This window comes from Amblyomma americanum, chromosome 2, assembly GCF_052857255.1.
Source record: "Amblyomma americanum isolate KBUSLIRL-KWMA chromosome 2, ASM5285725v1, whole genome shotgun sequence".
Classification (NCBI taxonomy): Eukaryota; Metazoa; Arthropoda; class Arachnida; order Ixodida; family Ixodidae; genus Amblyomma; species Amblyomma americanum.
Window position 1 is genome coordinate 133,230,675 of NC_135498.1, and position 20,494 is coordinate 133,251,168.

The following is a 20,494-nucleotide window of genomic DNA, read 5'->3' on the forward strand; positions in this document are numbered from 1 at the left end:
ACTGAAACACTGATGTGTTGCGTTTTGTGTTGAATGGTGTACCGTAATGGCCAACAGTATTTAATATGGTGTGTGACGTAAGCACCAACACGCAAAATTGATCGCCAATTTGTCGAAATTTAGAGGCTCTGGAAGAGATGAGTGGAGATGACGAATAAGGCACCGAATTCTGCTGCAGAACCCACTAGAGTCCAACACTGCAACAGCCCCCTGTCTGGCGGCAAATTTAATGTCTTTTCCGACGAAGGACAATAGATTTATTTTATTCCTTTCTTGCGTTGTTGTCACGTGACTGAGGCTGTAATGTCATTTGTGAAAGTTTCCAGTGGGAATTTCCTGAGGAGAGGCTCAGATGTGGCGGGCCTCTGCAAGCGCAAAGATTGTCTCGTGTATTCAATCCCTTTGTGTTGCTGTAGCTCGTACATCGTCCAAGCCGGTAGATGTTTAAACGAGAGCTGAGCTATCCGCTTTCTCATCATCACTTTACTAAAGAAACGTCCGCATCCTCATTATGACAGGCCTTGATCTGCTTGTCACTCTTCTCTGTTCTTTCTGTTTCTTCTGCGATGCTAGAGCATATATGGCGATTGCGTCCTGAGTAAAGTTGTGTTGTCAGCTTAGCGCCGGGTTTCACCCTTCGTGTCCTCTTGACCTTGTGCTGTTGCGCTGCTTTACTTGGTACCATCTATGCTGTTTCGTCTTGCAACCCATCAGGGCTTTTCTCCTTGAAAAACTGCCCTTATCGAATAAAAGTTCGTTGGAATCAGGCTGCAATATCCAAACCTCACAATTTTAAGCATTACCCTGAAATGTACCCATTAAGAGTGCACGCAGCTAGAGAGTGTTTGAAAGTTCAGGAGAATGACCTTCCACCGGATCTCGTAAAGCAGCACATGCGAGTAACGGATTCTTACATTCACACAGCTGGACAACGAACAAGAACGACAGGTAGGTGGCACAAAGCGCGGCGTTGAACCGTGTCTATCGCACGATGCACATTTTTATATATATTTTAGCTCGCTCGCAATGCATAGGAGAAATCTACGACATGTCACGTTATCTCTGGCAGCGGCACTGCAGGTCGCTGCCGCATCAAGAGGAAACGCGATTTGTATGTGGATCGCATGGCAATAAAGTAAGGTGACGTCAGTGCTTTGTGGTGTCGGTCTGTTGTTCGTGTTCGTTGTAGTCCTGTGAGGATGTGAGCATGAAGTACCAACTAGACCAAAAATTTTTTGTAGCATTAATGGATACGCAAGTTTTGCACATCACGAAAGGAGGTAAGTAGTATTTTAGAAAATAGGCAAGAGCTCGGTGCACTATAAATCTGTTGAGGCTGGACATGAGCTTCGAAAAGTTCCTTCAAGTTCGACATTTTTTTAGAGCGCAAACAGAACAAAACAGTAGAAAAACTGGAAACACGCTGCATTGTAGGTCAATTCTGAATGGTTTACTGAGAACTTATACACCCTATTTGCACCCGGCACTAAGAATTTTCTCTGTGTCACTCGCTGCACTTGAGATGTTTTATATGCACAGCCTTCAGTGAGTGCGAACGTTGAGACTGAAAGTTTTTGGGGCAAATTTAAGAACCAAACTTTTCACATAACTTTTAGGGATGCTCAAGTTTAAGTCTTGTCCGTAGCAGGACCTGAATAAGAGCAGTGAAAAAGTCTGCGGTACTAAAGTATTACTTCATATTAAGGAACAAAAGCGAAAACCAGCGAGCGCTCTGTGGCGCATCAAATGAGCAAAAAGGTCACCAGGCTAAGAAAAACCTTTACCTACACGCAGCGCATGCTTGATTAAAATTTTGCATGCACAGCTGCCAGGCTGTTCAGTGCGCCTCGCAGAACTATCCTAGGCTCCAAATCAGGGGAGCATAAATGTTCAGGCGTACCGCATCAGTGCTTTCCAGTAGGAGGAGTGCCGTAAAAGCCCAATTTCGCGTCTCAGCAACCCACCCACTGGCTTCGAATCTGTTGGCCAACAGTACATGTTCCGGGTGGAGTCTTACCGGCAATATGGCCGCACATGGAAAATGCGCTTTCCGGCCAGGACGCTTCTTCCCTGCTGATGCCAAACTTTTCCATGGAGAGGACGAAAACCAGCCCGAGGCAGGAAACTGGCATGCAGATGAAAAATGCGGCAGAAGCCATCGTCACGGGAACGCCCCAGTATTCATCCAGCAGCAAAGTTTCCTTGGCCTCGCTGCGAGAACTTCGGTGAGAACTCTGAGTATCCCGGCGCATGGTGCTCTTTTCCCAGTAAACTTCAGGCGTTGAGGTTTCCCTGTAAGAATGAAATGAATCTATAGATAATAGCTCAGAACCGCTTATCAGGCAGAAGGCGGTTGATGAGATGGAAAAGTGTGTTGCGTTATATTTGAGTCATTGGGTTTCTCACCGCCACATACTTATGATTTAAGGTTTTTATAACTTGACGCGTTTGTTAAAGGGGTACTTGAATGTGAAAAAAATTCAGTTAAATCTGCCATATGCTGTAGCTTTTGCCAAAGGACACGAATATAATGCACAAAAAATTATGCCACAGCCACCTGGAAGACGTTTAAGTAAAGAGCGGTAGCTTTTTGGTAGCGCAATCTAGCTTTCATGCGATCTGTTACCACGGGATTTGGCTACTTTTCTATACCTCACGGCGAGCGGGCGCCTGCCGCCTTGTGAGCCGCCGAGTGCTGACGTCACGACCGCAGTGTTAACCTCACTATAACTAATATTACCCTAATTGGGCGACATTGCTGTTTAACATGTTCTACTCATAGATCTCGTTATGAACATGCCATTGGTTCGATAATGACGCCATCGTTGAGTTTATTGTTAGCATTTAAATTTAAGCCTAACCGTAAATAAATATTAACTTTATTAGTTAATATTGGTGTTGTACTCATCTAGAGGATTCCAAGTATCTAATTCGTTTTATGATGACCTCATTAATTACTGTATGTAACCGAGTAAACAGTCTCGTGGCTATTATTTATGACATTACAAATACAATCACTCCACCAATCAATCACCAATTCGTTATACTAAAGACGTCACAAATTAATCACCAATTGTTTTTTCTATATCGAATTACTATGGGGGCATCCATCTTGAATTCCTCGGACTTGGAATATTTCACGCCGAAGGGAGGTGGTAGCAGACCCCACCAAATCGAGAAATGTGATGAATAAGAGCTAATGCTCTTAAAATGCCATAAGCACTTCAAAACATCTTTATTTTCTCGAAGAATGCGCGCAGGCAGCCTTACCAACGCGGCTGCTCGGGCTGCCACCTCAAGTTAAGCGGTATTCGCAAAAAAGAGAGGTGCACCCCACTCGAGCTGGGTGTTGTGCACACATCACCGAAACGTGACGCCTTAAAGTGACACTGAGGAGAACCCTATGAAAATTTTTTGATTAGCAAAATCTGATAGTTCGGCATTTCATGGATTTGTTGCCGCTTGTCCGGGAGCGAAAGATGCGTATATTTCAAAGAAATTTAGATTTGAACTCTAAAAAGTTTTTCCCGCCGCTGCGATTCAAACTCTAGAACTCTAATGACGTCAGGGAGAACTCATATGACGTCACAGAACGGAGTATGGTAGGATTGCAGGCAGACAGAGGCATGCAGAAAAAAAAGACATCCAGAAGGAGGTCAGGGAACATCTCAGAATAGACCCACTTCTGAGAAACATGCACCCCACCTACAACAGTGAGAGAAGGCAAAAGAGAGCCGAAGCCCTCATGAGACGCTTCAACGAAATGAATACGGAGACGGTAGCATACACGGATGCGGCGAGCGGTAGACTGGGAGCAGCTGTAGCCTCAGTGGTGGATGGCAAGGGTACAGCAATATCAGCAGCTACGATACGCAGCCGCAATTCAGAAGTAGCAGAAGAGGTAGCAATAGCGCTTGCTTGCGTGGGAACAGAGGCAAACTATATAATAATGACAGTAAAACAGCCATCTACAATTATAGAAGAGGTAGAGTCGCATCAGAAGCGGTGCGGATTCTAACGGGGAAAAAGATGAATAGAAAAATTTGCATAATATGGGCACCAGCTCATACGTCAGTACCAGGCAATGAAGCGGCGCACCTTCTAGCTCGAGATCTCTACCTCCGAACAGAAGTGGAACCGCCAGATTGCAAGGAACTAGACGAGAGAATACAAACATACACAGAAATCATAGAGAATTACAGACTGCAGAGAAGAACTGTCCCTCCTCCGGACAAAGAGCTCGGGAACAAAGAGGCAGTAACCTGGAGAAGGCTACAGGCCGGAAATTTCATAAACCCGGTATGAGCGTCACACGTCCTACAAGACGAGGACATAGAAGATAAATGTAAAAAATGTGGAGAGATGGGGACCCTCGATCATATAATTTGCCAATGTGTACACTCCCCAGGGGTGAGGGAAGGAATAGATAGCAGAGAAGCCTGGGAAACCCTTCTGCAAAGCGCGGACTCCGCGACCCAGAAGAAAGCCATCCATCTGGCGGCAGAGGCCGCGAAGAGCCAACAACTCTTGGCCTGCATCTAGTCGCGGAGGCCCTGGCCTCTGCCCCTAGGCCTGCGCGCCAGGGTAAGGGAGTAGATGGCCTCCATTTCTGATGGAAATAGAAGTTTTTGGAACTGGAAATGGAACTAACGTGAAACGTGACGTAAACAGAGACTCCGTGATTTCTGGAGGCTAGCAGTGCGGTCCAGCAGCTGTCGAAATGAAAGCTACCGCCGCCGCACGTTGAAAGCCTCTATCGGGGATCGCTACCGTCGCTTCGTTTATGTTTGCACCGGCGTCTTGCCAGCGTTACGATGGATCCCGTTCCCGCACCCGACGACGTAGTTCTCGCAAAAACTCCGGCCTGCATTTCAGCGACCTCAGCCCCACAGAGCGGGCGATGCTTTTGAGTGAGCACGGTCAGGTTAGGCGCCGGCGGGTCGTTTCCCCCTTCCTCAGTGAGCAGCCGTTGCTAACTAAATATCAAAACCCCAGTGCGGGGAGTCGCGAGGGGCCAGCAGGACAAGGTCGGCGCCTTGCGCTCATCGGAGGAGGCTAGCCGGGGCTTTGCGGCCAACGGATTGTGATTCCTTGAACGGCGCGGTCGCACGGCGCAGCAGGCGGCGTCGAGGTATCCCACGGTTGCTAGGGCAAAGTTATTTATTTTTTTGCCACAAAAAAAAAAATGGGTGCTCGAGGGCGGTCGCGTTTAAAGTCGGCGGCTTGAAACCAAGGCCGGCGCACGACGCTTCAACGGGTTCCGCTAGATCCAACGGATCCACTGGATCGGGCTTTCTCGCCCACTTGCACGTACCTGCAGATATGTACTGTGAATGGATTAAATTAGCCGAGCTCGAAAAGAACAGCTCCGCCGAACTGCCGAAGCTATTGAATTACGTCACAACGCGCACCTCGCCACGGAGCCGAATCAGTCTGGCCGAGCCGGCGGCGGCTGGCGCAGTGGGCGCGAAATAGAATCATGCTCCAAGTCTCCCCGCCAGTGCGGCCCGAGTGCGCCGAAGCCGCCGAACGCGTCGGCGGTCAAGTGCAGTTTGAGTATAGAGGGTCTCGCTTTCGCCGATGTGACGTCGCCGTGAAGCGCGCGCGCGCGCGTTACGCAGGAGCATAAACGCCCTTTAACAGAGCCTGCGCTTAACCTCTAACCACCGTATTCGGAGGCGGCATCTATGACAGCCACTGAAACCCCCGCCCACTCAGTGAATACAAAAAAAAAATCCTGTGCTGAGGCTCGGAATCGAACAAGGGCTTTAGGCGTTTGAGGCGGAGACGCAACCACTACACCACGGCGGCTCAAGTTGAAACCGTCAATAAAGGCGCATCTAGTGAATGCACTCGTCTGATACAGAAATCTCCGCGCTTTCGCTACGTATATCCTGGCCTAACAGAGCTAGGCCATCAGCAATTTTTCTGAACATCCTTTTACTTTGTCTTCCGTCCTAAACAATTTCCTTTAAGTAGTTTGAAGTTGACTGGCACAGACGGGAATGTTTCGCCGGGCTAGCGTGCGAATACACAAGTGCTGCCTTGTACGACCACCGACCACCGTGCCATCATAGTTTTTCATCGACCTTGGTGATCATCTGACAAGCCTTAACAGGCTCCTTCAAAGGTTAAACTAGCACTTGAAGCGGCACTTGGAGTTCCTCTGCTGTTAGGCGTTTTTAAATCGAGGCGCGTCAAAAACAAAACCACGGGGCACGCAAAGCTCATAGACGCGAAGCGCCATGAGAAATTGAAACTCTCCTGGCCGCCTGTGGCGCCGCCAAGCATCGGTTTTCTTTGCTTCCAACATCCATATTGTCGTTTGTCTGCCTTCCTTGTGTGATAAAAGTGCACTAACAATTCTAAAACAAAACTTACTTCAATATTGGACCGCGCAACCTTCCTTTGTTAGCCTCAAAGATTCGCGAAACCAAGTAGGAAGGAAAATTCCTACAAGGTGGCGTCTCTTGTCCTATGCCGTCACCACGCTTGTACTTGCGAGATTGGCCTGTGGCGGCGATACCTGTATTTTGGTTCTTGCTATTTTCTACCTTACAAGAGCTTTGTTTTCAGTACGAGCGGCGTTTTTGTGATCAGGAGCTGGTGTTCTATCGATACAAGCCAACTTCAATTTCTCCTCAGCGTCCCTTTAAGGCGCCGGCGCGAGGCGCCAAGAACCTTTCGGGGTGACGTGCTTAGGCTAGGCGTTCGGGTTGGACGGGTGTAACCGTCCGTTTCTTCTCGCGCCCAGCAAGTTCGCGGATTGCACTCTGCGGAACGTCAGAGCGGCAACCGAATCGCTTGTTTCTAATTGTTCGCGGTGGATAGTGGTGTTTGCGCGTTTCGTTGCTATGGCAGAGGTAATCATGATAGATGAGGAAATATTTTTTCTTTTCACGCATGCCGAAGACCTGTAAAAAACCGACAGGTTTTCAAACAGCGCTGGTTGCGACGCGCTGTCTGCGGGAATGCCCGGCGCAGCCGTACGCCCATGTCACGACTCTCCCGGCGCGTTGCATTTAGGCTCTGGCATCGAGAGACTCTAGTCTCATGTTTCTTCAGTTATATGGAGTACGTGGCTCCCAGGTCAAACATGACTTCGACCATCAAGCCCTTCGGGAACGCATCTTATCTACAGGAAAAACCGAAACGCAGCGCAAACGATACAAACCAAGTAGAGCGACTGATTGACCGCCGGAGCGCCGGAGCGGTGACACAGACGCGCTATGCTCTGCGCTCACCGAACCTCTTTCTCCAGATAGCAGTGGTATCCTTCTCAGACACTGCCATCCATCCGCCGCTCGTTGGAATGCGAGAATGGACTGAGAAAGGAGAATGCATCGAGGAAACGCCCGCACACCCCTCCTCGAAGGCGTCCTTCGTTTGAATCCCGCTTTAACCTCGACAGTTGTGACGTCAGTAGTCGGGTATGCTCTAGCGCTCCGGCGAATGTTGTCGCTTTCAAGTCAACTCTACTTTGAAGGTCCGCCCCCATACGTGACTCTACGCAACAAATCCCTCTGCAACAAAAAGTAGTAGATTGTTACAGAAGAGGACATTTTAAACTTGGTAATATGGCAATTGTCAATTGTATTACACAAACAAGTATTCTAAATCTGTTTCGTGTACTGCTGTGGTTTGTCAGCGGAGTAGTACAGGATACCGCTGGCCATGGCCTATTGACACCAACCGCTGTTTGAATTGTATGCTAGAATAGCAGGCGGCACGCACTTTCATGTGTTAACATCGTGGGCATTCTGACACAAAACTACAAACTTCCCGAAGGTGCTTGCAATTTTCGTATAGCTTACTGAGCCTCTACTATTCTAAAAAGCCACTATGAACGCGGCCAGCGGCACTGCTACTGGTGAAACGCTGAAACTAAAAGTATACAAAGTACCGTTCTGTCCCGGTAGGAAGTTACCACGTGTGCTGGAATAGTGGCTAAAAAGGTGCGCATAATAAAGTAGTCATACGCTGGATGTACAACGGGAATGAATATTCTCATGAAACAAACGTTTCGACTAAGGCGACATGTAAAATCTCTCGCAAACTCTGACTTCGTGTTTTCTTATTTTCCGCGTAGTTCTCTTGGCGCAATCACCGAACAGATGCCGTTACGTTTCTCCTTATATTTTTTCACCGAACACTGATGATCTTGTAACCCTTGCCACACAGGTGAGTTTAGCGCTACTTCCAAAGAGTGGCACTCGCCTTGGGTGTTATGCGTGCATTGTCACACAAATGAGCTTCAGTAACCTTTGCCGCAGAACAAGTTCGCCGCGAAGAGAGCTCGACGGACTCACTGCGCTGGGGTAAGGCAGACTTGACTCTGTTCGCGCGGAAACACAGCTGTACTGTGCTGCAAAAATTCCGGTGAAATGCAGGCTTGATTGTAGCTGGCGAAAATTGTTTAGAACAACGCTGGCGTCGTCTAGCGGAAGCAGGTGCGGGCTCTCTGTCTCTTGGTACACCCGCTACGCGGTACTCTGTGAGAGTACCTCTTGATGAGCCTATTTCAAACTTTTGGATACTGGCGTGCCAGACCGCGGGATGTGAGACTTAGGAGGCGGGCGTTGAAGCTATCGCGGACCCAAAGCGAGAACTTTACATAGAGAAACCTCGTTGAACCCGTTTTTTCGAAAAAGTAAAAGAGCCCAACAAGTATATGACTCAAGAAGCACCACCAACCCTACTCTCCTTCGCAAAGAGTAGACAGTCTTTGTTGACCCGGTCTCCGATTCGCTCTGCGGCTGTGCGGAGCGGGCGCTTAAGTGAACATGCACGGTACGCGCATCCGCTAGCGGGTCACCGTTGCGGCGCCGGCGTTGTGCTGGTGCGTCGGCTTCCGCAGCGTTGTACCGTACGGAAACATCTCGGGCTTTGAGTTTGTTTAATGACGAACGCCTGCATCTTGCTGGTAGCGTCTAAGTGCCCATTAAACTTTCTCAACCTCAACGGCTCTTTTACAGACTACAATGCTCAAAAGCGCTTGAAGATCAACAAAGATGTCACGGTGAATCCTTCTGAGCGTCTCTGCCCACATGTATATATAGGCGCAAGTGCCAGAAAGGGTAGTTCTCGCAGTCAGGCGCCATTTCAATCGAGGTGCTGTGAAGAACCGCGTAAATTGGCTTCCCGGTTCTTTTCTTCAGGACGGAGACCAAATTTGAGAAAGTAAGCCGGTGCGTTCATGCCTGCTTCAATTTCTTTTGCTTCTCAGGAGATATTTGTGCAGACATGCGCAAAGGCGTTCACCTCGACTTACTGAAAATGTTTTCAACTGAATGGAAGGTCAACTTATCGCTGCTTTAGTCGCTACAGAACGAACGGACAATCTCACAGTGAGAATTTATAATGTGCGCTGCGTCGGAAGTCGCCCAAACGGTGAAACAGCGGCTGTAGGCAACCAATCGAACGAACACCACAGTACGTCATTTATCAGGATGGATCACACAACACCTAGTGCGAGCCGCGTTTCCTTTACTGCAGGTGTCGTATCAGGCTTCATGACCTAAATATGCCTCCTTAAGATTAGTTAAGAACCTAGGAAGCAACAAAAAGGATACATGAATTATAACGCAATAAAGTTTGATTAAATTTTCTCAAATCAGTTTTATTTGCTACTGTCAGTTGGCGCCACAAGAAGGAACCGCTCCGCTTAGTCGTATCTCTGGAACGGTTCCCAAAAATTTCCTCGCTGGACCTCCTTTCCGCATATGCTGACCGGGTCAGCAAAGCGGAGCAGACCTATAAACCGGTCAGCTAAACAGTTTAGTGACCCATAAAGCAGCCTCTGGTAAGCCGGGTTTTCTGTTCTGGTTGATGTTTCAGTGGGTGTCTGCTGGCTCTCCGCAAGTTTATGGTGGTAGGGGAGGCACGAGGTTACATCGTGAGATATGCGAGGCCAAGCACAATAGCAGGGCAATGAATAGCTGCATTATCACACCTTCTCTTTCCTTGTCACAGAAAGATTAAATGTTTCTGAGAAACAGTGTGCCACGTGTGGAATACTGATCTTTGTTTCGAGCTTTGTTTTAATCGTGCGCGTGCATGTGCCACTGAACTGTATTAGTGCACCTTCTGTCGAAGTAAACTTCAGTTGATGTTTAGAGCTAGTCCTCTCTCTTTTTCAGTTTCTTCTTAGCAGTCTTATAAACTGCACTTTTTAGTTATTCATGAACCGGCAACTAGCCCAGCTTTCTGCCTTGAGATCGTTGATTTTAAAGAGAGAATTGTTTGGGAACTGTGTGTTTAACCCCTCTTGAGTAGATGAAAAACACTTTGCTCAATGGTCCTTTTTGTCCACAGGTGCCCTCGCGCCATAAAAGAACTGCATATTGCATGTGTATTAGCCTAAGAATTTCAGTTCAACAACCGAATCGCAGCAAATATATTAACGTGCTCATTTTACTAAAAAAAAAACAGAATAAAGCAAAGGTTAACGTGCAGGGCCACAATTCTATGTGTAACTCTATAGTACGCTCTGCAAGCACTAAATGGTCAGAAAGCCAACCGACTGAATTTAGACATGAAAAACAGCAGTCTCAGTAGAGCGTTTGTGAGTATGCCAGCACGTTCATACTGCAGCTGTACGTTACCGTCGAACTGGTGATATAGCAATGGCTAATACAACTGCACTGAAATACACGGCAAACGCACTAACGGCAGTTCTAGTAGAGCATTGGTGGCTATGCCAGCACCTTCATACTAGTTGCTATACGTTACCTTCGAAACTGGTGATACAGCAATAGGTTGTAAAAAGGGGGAAAGCCGTACTGCAAATTATCGTAATAAAATATCAGTTGCAGGCCTAGCGCTTGTCCGGTCGCTTCTTTCTTTGTCCTTGTTGTTTTCGCGCTAATTATCATGCATATGAGAATTCATAAACCAACTAGCTCCATTAAGAGCATTAGCTCCGCACTGTAGATACTTTCCGATGTCTGCTGAAGGCAGCGTCTAATCTGAAGAGTGCTCACAAAGCTTTGAGTTAAACATATCAAAAACACGTGCGCAGCAGTTTTATTTTATCTCTCTTTAAATGTCCGCACCTGTCTGCGGCTTGAAACCAAGAGCTAAATCCGAGAATTCTTTCAAGGCCTGAGTTCGCGGTTTTCGTACATTTCTGTATTCTGCTCACTTCGTTACAATGAGTCGTTTTTTATGCACTCAGCAAATAATTCCCCCCCCCCAAAAGAAAATAAATTAATTAAAGCACGGATGGATGGAGAAAGGTTCCTCGAGTGCCGCAGCAGTTTCATCAGAAAATATTGCTAAAAATGTGCTTATACAGAGGCAAAATATTCAGTTACTGAAGCCGCTGCGACCAGAAGGGCAAAAAATGATTATGAACTTCTCAATTTAACTGTGGATGCTTACATCCAGACCATTTTTAACCAAATATTGTCACTAGATAACGCGTGTTCAACCAGAGAAACGCCCAGAACGTGTTCTAGACCAGAGCATTGGGCTCTGTACGTCAGTTGAGAGAGCGATGGCTGGCAGGAAGACACGATCTATTCAGTGCTTTTTACCACGTGTTTACAGGCTGAATTGAGAGACCTGGATTGCGAACAGTTAGGGAGCAGGGTTAATCGAGAGTGCCTTAGCAATGTGTGATTCGCTGATTACGTTCTCTTGCTAAGTAACCCAGGGGACGAATTGCAAAGCATAATCGATGACCAGAGCAAGCATGCCAGAACAGCAGGCGTAGCCGCTGCGGTGGTGAGTGGTTATGGCGCTCGGCTGCCAGCCCGAAAGAAGAGGGTTCGATCCCGGCCACGGCAGTCGAATTCCAATGGAGGCGAAATTTTAGAGGCCCGTGTGCTGTGCGATGTCAGTGCACGTTAAAGAACCCCAGGCGGTCGAAATTTCTGGAGCACTTCACTACGGCGTCCCTCACAGCCTGAGTCGCTTTGGGACGTTAAAAAAAAGAGAAGAAAACGGCAGGCCTGAAATTAACACCCAGAAAACTAAGGTAACATTCTTTGAAAGAACCAGAAGTTTACAACATGTAGCGAGGAGCTTTAAATGGCATAGGTGTATATCTATTTAGGGCAGGAAGTGACCGCAGATGCAGACCACGAGTGTGAAATGAATACAGTACTAAGATTTGCGTGCAGCGCATATTACCAGGTACTCTCAGCCCATGACTGGTAGTTTGCCAGTATCTCACAAGAGAAAAGTTTGTAACAGCTGTATTTTACTAGTACTCACCTGTAGGGCAGAGGCTAACGAAAAAGGCTTACCTAAATTCAGGAAACGCAAGGAGCTATGGAAAGGAAAATGAAAGGCAGCATGTTAATAGATAGGAAGAGACTGGACTGGGTCAGGGAAGAGCCGCGAGTTAATGACATCCTAGAAAAAAGTAATGCTGAAGAAATGGGCACGGAGAAGTTTTGTAAAAAGAAGGAAATGTAAGCGGTGTTCTTCCCAGTGGACGGACTAGATTCGAAGCGAAGGAAAACGTACCAGGGAGCGGCAGAAATTTATGTTGGTGGATGAGATTAAAAAGTTTGCGGGGATAAGGTTTCTGAAGATTGCACCAGATCCGGTTTATTGGAGATAAATGGGAGAGGTCCTCGTCTTGTATTGAGCGCAGTCAGGCTGGTGACGATGACGACAGGTTGAAGGCTGAAGAACCGAATGAAGGCGATTACTCAGCTTACAGCATGCCAAAAATTGCTCAATGCAAGGCTGGCACTTTTCGTTCAGAAAGCGAGGAAATGTCTTCAATTGATTTGCGAAATTCAAAGCGTTACGCTGCGCATAAACTGGGAGAAATATTGTGAACCAAGAGCAGAAGCTAGCAAGCCGGCTTAGTTTAAATGCCTGAATCTCGAAACATAGACGTCGCCACGTCCTTTTATACGAGGTCAGGCCAGATATTAGTAGCAGATTCATATTTTGATATCGCACATGCGGCCAGGCTTAGAACAATTTGAGTGCAATTGTACTTTTGCCTGTAGTAGCTGCTGTAACGTGATGTGTGTCGAACTAAGGAACGGAGGCAACTACATGGTGGCAGGAACAAGAAGGACCCTACGGTTTATTGGTACGCCTTTATATAGATGATGGGGCGCGGCACCGGCACGACATGATAAGGCAGTCAGTGCGCTGTAACGATAAGACAGATAGTACATGCCCGATACATCCACTGAGGGGTAATAAAAACAATGTTCAGGATAATTGATTAAATTCAGCATCGTAATGAAGTCGACCTTCTTGGGGCCGGTGTTGGCTCAGGAGAAGGTGTTGACATGCAGCGGGCAGCACTTGCGGACGCTGCGCTGTTGACGGCGGGCTGTTGCTGGAGTGAGTGAGCATGGCATAGCGCTGTGGCAGCAGTCGTGATGTCTGGAGCAGTTGGGCCGGGGTCGACAGGTTCATGCTCGAGCGAATCACTATCGTCGTCACTAATGTCTGTTGGACACCTCTCACGGGTTTGCAGAAGATGTCATCTGTTGCGCCTAAAGACCCGACGATCCTCGGCTTGCACTTGGTAGAACCTGGGAGCTGTAGTGGCGACGACTATGCCTTTTTTTGACCATGATTTACTCCGAACCTCACGACTGATCCTTTAGACAGAGGTGGTAGTGGCTTTCCGCTTTTTTTCTGAAGGTGCTTCTTCACCGCACAGCAGCAAAATCTGGAAGATTAGCTCTCAGGCATCTCCCTTGAAGAAGTTCCCCAGGTGACCGGCCGTCTTCCAGCGGCGTACAGCGGTAGGCCAGCAGACCTCGCCAGCAGTCTTCCCGTGAGCATTCACTTTTTTTCAGGATACGCTTCACAACCTGGACACCCTTCTCTGCCAGTCCATTGGATTGATGGTAGCGAGGACTGGATATGATGTGAGCGAAGTCGAAATTTCTTGCAAAGACTGCGAACTCGTGGCTTGCAAACTGGGGCCCATTATCGGTGCACACTTCAAGCGGTACGCCGTACCTCGCGAACATAGCACTCAGTGCCGCGATTGCCGTCCTTGTCGTAGTATCCGCAAGTTCCTAGACTTCTGGGAAGTTGGAAAGAGCATCAAACGCCACGATGTACGAACTTCCTCCTAAAGAAAAAATATCTACGCCAACTCGATACCACGCTCATCCAGGGACTGGGCGCATCAGCAGTGGTTCTTGCGGTTGCTTGTATGCAAATTCGTGGCAAGTGGGGCAACTCTGGATCAAAATCGTGATGTCACTGCTGAGACTGGGCCAGAAAAAAAGACGACGAGCCCTTTCTTTGCATTTCTGCAGTCCCAGATGCCCAGCATGAATTCTTGCTAAAATATCACGCCGCATGCTTTTTGGTATGACCACTTTCGTGCCTTTTAACAAAATACCGTCGACGACAGAAAGCTCAGATGAAAATGGCTTTAGTTCCCCTTCGATGGATGCTCTTGCCAGTTAACAGGCAAGAGATGACTGCCTGCAGGTAGTCGTCCTGAGCTGTTGCATTTACCAGCTTTTGACGTGTTGCATCCGTGACCATGTAGCCCAGAACAGCAACGGCGTGTACTTCCACGTCGTCCGTGGCGACAGTGGTGTCGTCCTGAGCAACCGGAGACGATCGTGACAGCATGTCTGCCAAGACGAGGTGCTTTCCCGGGACATACTGCAATACAAAGTCGTACCTGAGAAGTTTTAAAAAGAACCTTTGGAGACGGGGAGAGTCCGTCTCGATGAGTCTTTTGTCAGTAAACGAACTGATGAAACTTATCGTAGCCAAATGAAATGCTGAGCGCCTCTTTTTCAATTTGTGCATAACGCTGCTCAGCTTGCGTTAGCACACGAGGTGCATGTGCCACCGGCCGCCATTGACCGTTGTGACACTGCAACAGTGCGGCACCTATGCAGTCTTTTGAAGCATCACAAGTTATCTTCAATTCTTTTCGGGGATCAAAAATGGCTAGCACGGGCGTCGTGCTTAGAATCTGCAAGACACTTTTCCACTCCCTCATGTGGTTTTTAGTCCACTCGAGCTCGAAATGCGGTTTGATAAGCGCTCGAAGTGACGCAGTTCGCTCGGACAGGCGCGGAACGTATTTACCAAAATAGTTCAGCACACCGAGCATGCGTTGGACATCGGATTTGGTCTTGGGCGCGGGCGTCTGCAGCAAACTTATAACAAATTTCGGGTTTGGCGAGATGCCCCTTTGTGTGATGATATCACCTAGAAACTGCACTTCAGTGACGCCAAACTTGCATTTTTCTGCATTGAACGTTAGTCCAGCTTTCCCAGCAGCTTTCATGACTGCCACTAGTCTTTGATCATGTTCTTGTTTGGTTGCGCCCCAGACCAAAATATCGTCGATGTACACATGTACACCTGGAAGGCCATCGAAGATTTCGCTCATCTGTTGTTGAAACACTTCGGGAGCCGATGAAATGCCGAACGGCAATCGGAGATAACGATATCTTCCAAAGGGGGTATCAAAAGTGCATATTTTGGACGTCTTCTCGTCAAGTGGTATCTGGTGAAAACCAGAATTACCGTCCAAACGGCTAAAATAGGCTGCGCCGGCCAATTCTCCTTCCATGTCTTCACGCTTTGAGAGCTGGTAATGCTGCCTTTTCAGGTGCTCGTTTAATTTTCTCGGGTCCATGCAAACCCTAAGTTTTCCATCCTTTTTCTTGATCAAGACCAAGGGGCTTACGCAGTCTGTGGGGCCATCCTCTTTCACGACGATTCCCGCACGCTCCATTATTTGCAGCTCTTGCCGAAGTGGCTGTCGCAGGGACAGTGGAACCCGCCGGGTTGGTTGGGCGACTGGCACCGCAGACGGTTGCATGACCATGCTGTAGGGTCGCTTCAGGCAGCCTAACCACTGGAAGACATGTCTGAAATTCTTAATTGCTTCGTACTCCGAAGCACTTACAGTGGCCACCGTGCGCTGGACAAGTCCTAAGGCTTCGCTTGCATCCAGTCCAAGAATGGCATGGCGGTCACTCTTTACGACGAACTTCACGGTGGTGGAAGCGTTACCAATAGTTAATTCCTGTGTCGTCGTCCCCAAGTGAGTTATGACGCCTCCGGTGTAAACTCGCCGCACCGCACTTGCAGGCTGTAACCTTTTAGTCTGGCGAAGCTTGCGGTACACAGAGAGCGGTAGCAGGCATGCCTGCGACCCGGTGTCTATTTTGAAAAAAAATATTTCTTTCAGCAACTTTAGCTTCGACTACCCAGTCTTTGCTGCTTCCTTTGCAAGTTCCAACTACTAGAATGTCAAAGTCATCGTCACTGCTTTCTTTGCTCACTTGGCCAACTTTAGACATTCCTTGACTGCACAACGTGAAGTGGTGCAGCTTGCGACGTTTATTACACCTTTTCCCATAGGCTGGGCACTGTCTGAGCCTGTGCCGTCGATTGCGCTTTTTGCAGCGGTATTGCTTACTGCACTCATCACTACTTTTGCTTCGCCATGGTGGCGCATGCCTTGTAACAGCTTCGACGCGGTCGTCCGCAGCTTTCCAGACCACGTTTCGTTGAGCCACACATTCTGCCACCTTGGACAGTTCAGCTTTCTTCAAAGTTAAAGGCTTTTCTCTAAGCATTTTCTCGCGTAGCTTTAAGTCATTCGTGCCAAAGACGATCTGATCCCTGATCAATGAATCTCGCTGTTCTCCGAAATTTCATTGCGCGGCTTGATTTTTAAGGTCACGAGCGAACTTCTCATATGGTTCTCCCTCTGCCTGCTTCCTTGAGCGATACACATAACGTTCGTGAACTTCATTGCTCACCTCGGCACAGTAGGACTCGAACTTCCCCACGAGCGTTGCGTAGTCGTCCTTGCTTTCTGCGGCTTCGAACTTGAACGTGTTGAACACGTCGAGCGCTTCATCGCCGGCTATGCTTAGCAGGAGCGCGGCTTTTGCAGCTTCGCTTCGAGGTTGCTCCTTCGTGGTGGTTGCCTGCAGGAACAGGTTGAATTTCTGCTTGAAGCGTCTCCAATTTTCAGTGAGGTTGCCGGTCATTCGCAATGGTGGCGGCGCCTTCAGAAGTTCCATCGTTGTCGGTCGATCCCACTTCTGACACCATGTAACGTGATGTGTGTCGAACTAAGGAACGGAGGCAACTACATGGTGGCAGGAACAAGAAGCACCCGTAGGGTTGATTGGTACGCTTTAGATGATGGGGCGGGGCACAGGCACGACATGATAAGGCAATCAGTGCGCTGTAACGATAAGACAGATAGTGCGCGCCCGATACAGCTGCTTCATGTCTGAACTGCAGATTAAACTCTGGACGCTGTCGAAAACAGAATGCGAAGGACGAAAATTGACGCACAATTCCAGTTCCCACAACGACGCACCACGCAGGAAGCCCGTTGTCGTACATCTTCCATGTGGCAGCTGTGTATATAGTGGCTGTTGGCATTCCACTCTCCTGCTACACGGCCTAGCGGTCTCTCCATGTAAGTTTAGTCATCAATCTTTTTTCGGTGAACGCAAGACTTCAGCGTCAGTTCGTTTTTATAGGTCAGTAGAACATGCGCACCGTGATAGTATTTCGATTGTTGGAAATTAACTGGAGTCACGGGAACATCTAGCTCTATTGAATGGCTTTACCAGGTCTCAGCAGTTGCGTAACCTGGCAATGTTTGCGCAGAAATTCCCAAAAACTTCAATATAAAGGTGTTTCATCTGGCCAAATCTGACTCACGCTCCTTTGGGCGCTGAGCACCAAGATCAGCAAATAAATTGCAGTGAAATGTAAAAAACAAGAGACGATATAAAGTGTTTTTTCTGACGACTGGACAACTACTAAGCTAGTTAGGAAATTACAGAGAGCGGTTTATGCAAAAACTGGAACTAATGTTTATTCTTTTCCTAGCGTCCATGTAGTGTCTGCTTTGCTCATCTCTTTTTATTGCTACTGCGGAAAACTCGCGGGCGCTAAAGCGTCTAATTTGGAGCCTACCATTTCTCAGTGGGTGTTGTTTGATCTGGAGTCCCACTGCAGTTTAAGACACTTGCATTATCAGTGATTAAAATTATCACTTTCAAAGGCAACATGAAGCCACATAGGTTTTATTGTGGAAACTGTCGTCCTTGGAGACACGTTTGGATTTGGTTCGTAACCACATTTCCTCCCGATTAATCATGTACGTTAAAATACTCTCTCGAGTCGCAAATCTCCGTTTATATGTGCCTCCAAGTAGGCGGATAGCTTACGCCTGCTCAATATTCTGATGATCGTAGTAAATTTTAAAGCGAGGAACAATATAGAGGTGCGTGAAGGCCATTAAGTTTTACACGGCTTGCATCTCTACTGCCCAAAGCCAACTTTTTACTGCATCTTAAGCAAAAAAATGGGGCATGACTTGGCGAGATTACCTCCGTGTAACGGTTCTCGTCTTTACACTAACTTGAAAGATATTTTTTGAGCAATTATCGTTCCTCGTTGAAGAGACATTGAAAAGTCTCGACGTCAGCGCCACTTTTCTATTTCTGTTCGCAACAATTATACCTGCGCGATAACAAAACACAAGGGACATTTGCATTTGGTACACTTGGCCTTTCTTATATACTAAGGAATGATTGGCTTCCAATACATTAGGATGTAGAGAAACAGAAACTAACCATCTAAATGTATAGCCTACGACAGAATGGGAAGCGCCTACCTTAGAAAGAGGCAGCCAGGATTCCTGCAGAATGCCGACTGAAGAGAACATAGTGAAAAAGTGCAAAGGGCGCCGGAAGTTGACTCTGCTTATTCATCACCCCTTTCCTGCCACATTTAACGTTAGTTTTACTCTTTTTCCTGGTACAGCACTTGCTTTAGGCTGAATTTTAGGTCACATGTGCTTGTGCCTTCGGAAACTTTTTATTGCAAAATCTCAGAAAGTATTTATTTGTTGAATTATTGAAGCTATACACATTCTGCGAATAACTTTAGTTTTCTTGCACATAAAACTTAAAATTTAATAGCATAGAAACTACAGTTTTTTTTTCCCAGACAAGCAACATAAAGGGATGCAGTAAAAAGTCAGTTTAGACAAACATATCGAATGGTATTGCGTCGAACATTCCTCTAGTATAAAACAGTACCAAAGTGTTTTATTCTGAAAGGGTAATATTGTGGAAATCAATATCAATTTTGTCTGTGAAATTTCAATTTTAAAGCGGATTATTTTCAGGCATTTGACTACTATAACCAGTTGCGTGCGTTATAACTAAAGTACTACGTTCCTGACTGAGAGAAAGTAGGCAGATGGTTCTCGGTAATCACAAAATAAAAAAGGGAGGGCAAAGCCTAATGGTGCTGGCCAAAGTTTCCAAAAGAGGTCTTGTTATTAAAGTCGAGTTATGCACACATAAAAGACAGACACAGGAAGACCACAGGAAGACGGATAGAGCGCAATACAGTCTTCGTCTGGGGAAAGCGTTTATCATAGGTGGGGCTTAAATATGGTCTTCACTGTGAAGAGAAAGACGCGGTGAAAGAAAGGAGGGTGTTAGGATGGGTAGGGTGAACGTTGTCGTGGCTTGATGGTTGCTAAAAAGGATTGACTGGCTGACCTTCAAAACTGGAAAAATAAAAACGCCAGCTAACTGGAAAGGAATCCGGGGGTGCGGAGCATGGATAGCGAGCTTGGGCTTGAAAGCCTGTGTCCAGGTGCTACAGGTGGCTTGGTATTACTGATTGCGTTGAACCTGAAAATTTCAGAGAAAGGAATTAGGTAGTATGATGGAACGAAATACCTAGGGGCACAAAAAATAGTGAAGAAAACCGAGAAAATGGAGGAGAGTTCAGAGAAGGCACGAAAGGAAGGAGGGGAGGGGGAATGAATGCGGAAGCCCAGGGTGCCTGAGAACAAATAACAGAATGTGAGGGGAATAAGCTAGGAATAAATTGAAGAAAGAAAGAGAAATAAGAGGAGAAAAGGATTGAAGGGGGAACTACAGGTCGGGCCGGAGGGTTAGGGTGAAAAAAACGATTCTGCGGCGCTGTGAAGTACTTGAAAATGAATGGTGCGAGACCATGTGCGAGACATCTTTCAATGAATTATGTCAGTGCCAGGATGTACATGAGAGCACCTCAGTTTCCTCTGAAAATTTTGATTCCTAATGGTAGTTAGGTTTTAAATTTGCGGATTAGGTGTCCCTCCCTGTATTTTCTGTCCCTTGCAGATTTGAAGCCTGACTGAAGAACGAACAGTTCAAATTCGTCGAAGATTTGATCACGTTAACTGAAATGCTCGGGCACTGCCTTCTGTACTTTCCTAGCTGTAGCGGCACGCAATTAAAGTGGACATGACCATAATTGATGCATATATTTCGCATTTACGTTGCCTTAACTAAACTCTATGTTCATAAAATCGATGCATTAAGTAGCCATCTGTGCCCGACGTGTGCGCGTAGATCTTCAACACTTGATGTGCCACTGCCATATCTTTAATAACCATCACAAGGCACTGTTAAGTTCTTCAAAGACTCCGTTTGGATGACCATATGCACCTGCAGCATGTGTTTGGACCATGGAATGATGCGGCTTC

General features: G+C 47.2%; 1 protein-coding gene across 1 annotated transcript in view; it reads right to left on the minus strand.

The window, feature by feature from the left end:
- LOC144121817 (monocarboxylate transporter 9-like) overlaps positions 1 to 18,641 on the minus strand; it is a 40,972-nt gene extending 22,331 nt beyond the window's left edge. Inside the window, exons 1-3 of the mRNA XM_077655227.1 lie at positions 18,620 to 18,641; positions 12,252 to 12,274; positions 2,018 to 2,292 (exon numbers count right to left, since the gene is read on the minus strand). Coding sequence (XP_077511353.1) covers positions 2,018 to 2,252 — 235 coding nt within the window. The 5' untranslated portion in view covers positions 2,253 to 2,292; positions 12,252 to 12,274; positions 18,620 to 18,641. The remainder of the gene's footprint in view (positions 1 to 2,017; positions 2,293 to 12,251; positions 12,275 to 18,619) is intronic.
- Between the last annotated feature and the right edge of the window lie 1,853 nt (positions 18,642 to 20,494).